Here is a 7259-nt window from a genome sequence, read left to right as displayed (position 1 = left end):
CCAGTTATTAGAAGCGCATAGTTACAATCAATTACAAAGCGCGCTGATAATGCAGTTTCTAAATTGTAGAATCCATCTCTGGAATGATTTTTCAAAAAAGCATTAAATTAATTGGTACTTAATATCCCTAGGAAGATGTGCTAGCAAATGTGCATAAAGCTGTCAGGCGATAAAGGAAAATTAGTTCCAAGTTTCCTTGGCACTAGAAATTCAAAAAGGCCTCTCCTATGACGCAAATAACACTTCTCCCGCCCATTTTATAGAAGCTGTAAGTGTGGCCTAAGAGTGGACCCCAAGAGTGGGACCCGGCCCCTTGTGACGCCGGAACCTGAAATTCGGCGGACCTGGTGGGAATCTGTACACTGAAGCACTATCCGCCAGGCCCAGGCCTTCCGGCCGCTGCCCCGCCCTCCCCACCACGCCTCTTCCGCCCGCCCACATTGCAGGTCGGAAGTGCGGCCTCCGGAACCGGCGGTTGGCTGGGCAGCGGCTCAGCACCGCTGAAGCGGTGGGTCGGTGTTGCGGCCCTGTGTGGAGGCCCAGCGCAGCGGCGAAAGTGGGTGGCGGCAGGTAGGTGGGCGGGCCTGTGGTGGACAGGAGGGTGACTTATTTTCGCGAGATCCTACTGAGGTCGGAAGTGAGAGAGCCGCTTCTTTAGCGGCTTTTGGGATCCCGCGGAAGGAAGGTAAGGTCCCCGGCGACCTGGTAGTCCCGGATGGGGTCAAGCCCGCAACCTTTCCGGCGGGTACCTCCATTGTGTTTTGTGGTGCTGCTAAGCCGCGCTTTTAATTTTAGTTTGGCTTTTTAGTTGCATTTACGGGTATTTCCTGAAACTCACAAAAATTTTGCGTAGCGCTTGGTCGGGAATGGGTCTCTTGGTGTCCATATTGAATAAAGGTGGTTCGCGCCACAGTGGAGCTGGCGTTTTGCGGGTAAAGCCTAAGTTGTTATAAAAGCTTCTGCAGTTGAGAGAGACTCAGATCGATCAGGGAAATCGGTGGAATGGATAGCGCTATTTTGAAGCGGATTAATGAATTACTGGCCCTTTCCATAGTTACCAGGCGCCCAGAAATGAACTTGAATAATAGTTGCCCCTGGAAGCTATATCCCTTAGCCACCGCATAATGGGGGACTCATCAAAATCTCTAGTGGGACTCGAAATATGCGGTTATTTGCAAAGATTCTCGGAGTTAGATTGAGTACAGTGTACTATGGTTGGTCACCGTGATATAAAGTTAGATCAGAATTAGAAATTATATTAGTCTGAGTAAAATCAGGTTTCTATTTCAAGTGCTTTGCTTGAAAAAAAAATCTAAAAGTGTTGGTTTGAATGGTTGTAATGTTAGAACCGAAGATTAAAAGTTGAGAGGGCGGAATTCCTATTTAGGTCTGTGATCTTGAGAAAGTCACTAGTTCTGAGTGCTTCTTTTTGTGAAATGGAGACGTTGATTATGATTACAATGGTTTTCTCACATAGGCGGTTTGCTGTCTGAGAGAGATACACGGTTGTTAGTTTGTGCGATACTTAAAATAAGTTACCCACCCGCCCAGTTTAGTAGTAAGAGATCTTACTATCAAAGTCATCACATTTTTGTCTGTGAGTGTAAAGTATATTTGTCTCCATTAAATGGTCAGGATTTTATCACCTTAACCCAATTTCATTTTAAACCACCTGTGAGCTCCTTGAAGGTAGCACTAATGCTATTCATATTTGTAAGTGATCGTTCCTGGAACCTGTACATTGCTTATGATGTATTATTAAACTTCCACCCCCACCTTCTTTTTTTTTTTTTTTTCACTTTTTTCTTTAACCTGAATTTGCTAAAGCCTAAGCTTTGGGGCTTACCTAAAACGAAATAGTTTACATGGGAAATCTTGTTTTCTGTTACTAGAAGTTGTCCTTTAGCGCAGCTGTATAGACATTCAGCTGTGGTTCCACAGGTTAGGTGGAAGAATTAGACTAAGCTTTATTTATCATCACTCTCAGAGCAAACCTGTACCATCTCTGTGGTAGGTAGAGAAGTTACAGCAGTGGGCTTCAACACTGGCATTACCTTTGAATCACCTGGGCAACTCAAAATACTGATCCTTGGAACCTACTCCACACCAATTACTCAGAATCTAGGACATGGGGCATATTTAAAGCTCAGCAGGTTACTCCACTTTGCAGTCAGGATGAGAACCCCTTTATTAGAGGAAATAGGATCTTTAGAGTCTAAATAAGCCCAGAGGGATTGGAGCTCCATCTGGAAAATGTAGCCTGGAGTGTTTGAAGGAATATCACTGTCTTTAGAGAATTTTTTTATCAGCAGGCATGGTGAAATCTGAGATTCATCAAGTGAACTGTAGACAGGCTATTAGAATAATCCATGGTAAAAGTGTGAGCTAAAGTAGTGATCATAGAGAAGATATTTAAGAAAAAAATTTTAAAATTTTTCTCTCTGGTGGTGTTTTTTGTTTTTTGTTTTTTAAATGAGTAATGATTTTAACTTGCAAACTATGTTTTGCCTACCTAGCTAAACTACTGTTCAGCAATTAATACATAGGTTGTGGTACTTGAGTTTTTGTTACAGATTATTAAAAAATGTGTTGGAAATATATGTGCCTCAAGTTATCTTCCTTGTTAACTACTAAATAATTTCTCTTTATAGCCTTATGTTAATGCAGAGGTTTCATTGTTTTTACTTTTACAGTATACAATTGATATTAAAGACATGGTTTTCACCTCACTTCATCAACGCACATAAGTATTCTCTTTTTGGAACCCTATCTTATGCCACAATGGTAAGCTATAACTCAGTAAGTTCAAGTTGGATTTTAGAATATTATTTTGTCTCTATAAAAATGCTTGTATTATAGATCCAGAAGTGCTCTTGTAAACTGCTCAAGTTCTCCTAACTGGGAGATTATTTAGCAGTCTTGTGTAAAATCTTCTGTATAAAATGTGTGGCTCATTTCTCAATTTAGTGTTATGATTGTCACATCCAAGTCACATACATAATTCATGTATTTAAAATTTATTTCTAACTATTTTGCCAGATTCCAAATCAGTGGCAAGGAGGATGGATATAAATACAAATAATTTGGGGCCTTGCTGGTTTCTCATTTCAAAGTTGTTCTCACTTCCCCGCCTCCCCCTCAGTACTGGGATTGAACCCGGGTACTTTACCACTGAGCTACATCCCTAGTGCTCTCCCCCCACCCTTTAAAATTTGAAACAGGATCTTACTGAGTTGCTGAGACTGGCTTCAACTTGTAATTCTCCTGCCTTCGCTTTCCTAGTCACTGGGATTATAGGTATGAGCTGTTGCACCCAGCTCATTTTTTTTTTTTTAATTAAAAAATAAATGTAACCCTTTTAGTGCATCTAACATGTCAAGCAGCACCAGTGCTAGCCTTCTAGTGGCATGTTTCTATTCATTGATTTATTGTCACTAAACATTCTTACAAGTAGGCATTTAAGTTTTTTCATTAAGACATTAAAGACTTAAGGGGGAAAACTTAATGTTTTAAACAAGAGGCATTTGAACTGTACACAGTGGCACACACCTGTACTCCCAGTGACTCCAGAGGCTGAGACAGGAAGATCTTAAGTTCAAAACCAACTTGGGCAATTTAGACTGTGTCTCAAAAGATAAAAAAAGATGTGACTCCCTGACATACTACACAGAAATTACTTTACCCTACAGCTGTTGCCAAAAACACAAAGAAAGGTGGTCAGCTCTGTGCCTAATAGAAGAGAAAGTAGGCCCAAATCTGCATCACTTTGGCTTAGGATCTGACTTCCTTAACAAGACCCCTAAAGTGCAAGAAGTAAAATCAAGAATCAATAAATGGGATGGATTCAAACTTAAAAGCTTCTCAGCAAAGGAAACAATCAGTAATGTGAAGAGAATGCCTACAGAATGGGAGAAAATCTTTACCACACACACATCAGATAGGGTACTAATCTCCAGGATATATAAAGAACTCAAAACACACACACACACACACACACACACACACAAAAACAAAACCCAAATAACCCAGTCAATAAATGGACTAAGGAATCAAGCAGACACTTCACAGAAGGTATACAGTCAATTAACAAATACATGAAAAAATGTTCAACATCTCTAGCAATTAGAGAAATACAAATCAAAACTACTAAGATTTCATCTCACTCCAGTCAGAATGGCAGTGATCAAGAATATAAGTAACAATAATTATTGGCGAGCATATGGGGGAAAATGTACACTCATACATTGCTGGTAGGATTGCAAATTGGTGCAACCACTCTGGAAAGCAGTATGAAGGTTCATTAGAAAACTTGGAATGGAGCCACCATTTGACCCGGCTATTCCACTCCTTGGTCAGTACCCAAAGGACTTAAAATCAGCATAATACAGTTACCCAGCCACATCAATGCTTATAGTAGCTCAGTTCAATAGCTAAAGTGTGGGACCAACCTAGATGCCCTTCAATAGATGAATGGATAAAGAAAATGTGGTATATATACACAATGGAGTATTGGCCTTAAAGAAGAATGAAATTATGGCATTTGCAGGTAAGTTGATGGAGTTGAAAAACATGCTAAGTGAAATAAGCCAGTCCCCAAAAAACCAGAGGACAAATGTTTTCTCTGATACTGTGGGTGCTGATCCATAATGGGGGTGGGGCAAGGGAAGAATGAAGGAACTTTAGATTGGGCAGAGAAGGAGGGAGGGGAGGGGAGGGGGTAAGGAGGTGGGAAAGATGATAGAATGAGATGGACATTGTTACCCTATGTACATGTATGATTGCATGAATGGTGTGACTGCATCATGAACAACCAGAGAAATGAAAAGTTGTGCCCCATTTGTGTACAGTGAGTTGAAATGCATACTGCTGTCATGTGTAACAAATTAGAACAAATTTTTAAAAATAAAGGAGATAAGCACTAGAAAGCTGAGTTCAGGTTTCTGCTGCTTATCTATGAGCAACTTCCTAACCAGGCACCTTAGTACCTTCTTAAACTGCTTACTTATACCAAACACAAAGCCAATAGAGAAGTCAAGTTGTGAAACCGAGTGACACTTGACCAAATGTCCTCAGGAGCCCATTTGCCTGGCTTTTCTGGGACATTGAGTATGTCACTGTGCCCACATGCGTGGGCAGTGCTTACAGTGCTGAATCAGACACCAGAACAGGCTCCTGGTTCTGCCACTTAACTGGACAAGTTACTCAAAACCCACTATTATATATACCTACAAGGCACCAGTAAAAATTTTTAGAAATTTAAAGGGAAAAAAAAAATGAAAAGGACTGGGAATGTAACTCAGTGGTAGAGAGCCCCAGCTTCATTCTCAATACTGCAAGCAAACAAAAGAAGCATTTGACGGAGTAAGTGAACACAGATTACCATGTTGAATAATCATTCCTAAACTCCTCTTCTATGACACAAACCTCAAAAATCATTTACTTTCCTTCTTTTGGGGTCTTTCCTATGTGCCCTTACCCTGTTAGAGAAAAGTAGAGCTGTCATAATGGGATTCTGACCTCACATTATATTTTGCATCTCTATTACCTAATGATAATCTCTCCTAAGTATTTGAAGGAGTAAGTGAATGAATGAGGCAAGCATATCTCATTATATCTTTTGAGGTTTTAGTGTCAGAAGATGAAATATTTATTTTAGACAACTGCTTATTTTAAATTATACTAGAGTTTATATTTGTGTTTACTTATTATTCTTTATATGAACTCTCAAGTTTTGTGGCCAGAATTTCAAAGTACCTTATATAGTCATCAAGAGTATATATCTAGAATACATTTTCTTGCTGGAAAATGGGTTATATTCAAGAGTCTTATTCTGAACCATGGGAACCAGTTTCTCTGGGAAACTGTTCTTTTATTTTTTTGGTACTAGAATTGAACCCATGGGTGCTTAATCACTGAGTCACATCCCCAGCCCTTTTTATTTTGATACAGAGTCTCCCTAAGTTGCTTAGGGCCTCGCTAAGTTGCTGAAATTTTGAACTTGCCATCCTCCTGCCTCAGCCTCCTGAACCATGGGAAGCTGTTCTAAGATTTTTAATAAAATAAGTTGGCGTAAGCTTATTTTTTATTCACTCTCTCTTTTTTTTTTTTCCCTCTTGGTACTGGGGATTGAATACAGGTGTTCAATCCTGAGCCACATCCAAAACCCTTTTTATTTTTTACTTTGAGACAGGATCTTGCTAAGTTGCTGAGGCTGGCCTTGAATTTGTAATCCTCCTGCCTCAACCTCCCAAGCAGTCAGGACCACCATGCCCAGTTATAAATTTATTTTGACTAAAGCTTTTGAGTTGATGTTAGATGTTACTCTTTTTTACTTGTTAAATTTAGATAGTGTTGATGATGCGGATTGATTTTGATTGCAGTCTGTAATGGTCAGCTATTTTGGTAATCATACAAATTCTCCCATCTTTAGAACTAGGGTGGCAAGGTCACTTAAAGCTTCCCATGATATCCAAAAATAGCGGTATTTGAACTTCCCTATCCTCCTGGAGTTTTGGTGGGTGCTGGAATATTTTGTCACATCAAGTTGGTAATTGTATTATTGGAAATCTGCAACATATAATGTAAATAAAAATTGAAAGTTCTGTATCTCTGAAATTTTGAAAGGACTGTCATTGTGAATGAAAAATAGTATGACTCTACATGGTACCTAAAACAACCCTAGAAAAAGAAATCACTGGTGGTATATTTAACTTTGTTTAGAACCTAGTATTTTTTGTGTCTTTAGAAAAGTTTCCTAAATAAATAAGATATAATTTACCTTCTTTATATTTCTCCCTCTTGTCTTAAAATGAGGGTCTATAAGAAATGGATGAAAGATGCAAATCTACTTGTTGATCTCAATCATAAACTATTAGTAGCTGTCATATCCAACTGTCTTGTACATCAGCCTTACAGGTGTTGATCAGAGACATCATTTAGCATTTGATGTCTAGGTTATTAAAATCAGGTATCCAAGACTGCTGTATATTCTCTTAAGTTACATACTTTGATCATTCAGTAGGGTAGAAGAGAAAAATAAAGGAGAATACATTGGACCTGTTTCAGAAAATGAAACATTTAAACAAGAATGTTAAATGCTTATTAAATTATTTTTTTGTGAAAATAACATCACCAAATACACTTTTACAGCAGCAAGCCTTAGAACTAGCTTTGGATCGTGCAGAGGTAAGACACAACTAAACTACATATTAAACTAGTATTATTTGTAATTGACAAAAATTCAACTTTAAGAGATTTTT

The 7259-nt window shown here is 38.9% G+C and overlaps 1 protein-coding gene across 14 annotated transcripts in view; it reads left to right on the top strand.

Moving 5' to 3' along the window:
• Nucleotides 1-438: 438 nt before the first annotated feature.
• Supt20h (SPT20 homolog, SAGA complex component) overlaps nucleotides 439-7259 on the top strand; it is a 42355-nt gene continuing 35534 nt past the window's right edge. For 12 of the 14 annotated variants that reach the window (XR_007108707.1, XR_007108706.1, XM_047552285.1 and 9 more), the window contains exons 1-3: nucleotides 439-570; nucleotides 2694-2784; nucleotides 7150-7185. Coding sequence is in view for 12 of the 14 variants with exons in the window: in XM_047552285.1 (XP_047408241.1) it covers nucleotides 2782-2784; nucleotides 7150-7185 (39 nt within the window). In the remaining 2 variants the exon portion in view is untranslated. Of the gene's footprint in view, nucleotides 686-2693; nucleotides 2785-7149; nucleotides 7186-7259 lie in introns of all 14 variants that reach the window. The other 2 variants (XM_047552272.1, XM_047552276.1) reach the window with 2 other exon arrangements.

Source organism: Sciurus carolinensis, chromosome 5 (assembly GCF_902686445.1).
Source record: "Sciurus carolinensis chromosome 5, mSciCar1.2, whole genome shotgun sequence".
In the NCBI taxonomy this organism is placed as follows: Eukaryota; Metazoa; Chordata; class Mammalia; order Rodentia; family Sciuridae; genus Sciurus; species Sciurus carolinensis.
Note: the sequence above shows the minus strand (reverse complement) of the source record. Positions and strands in the feature narration are given on the sequence as shown.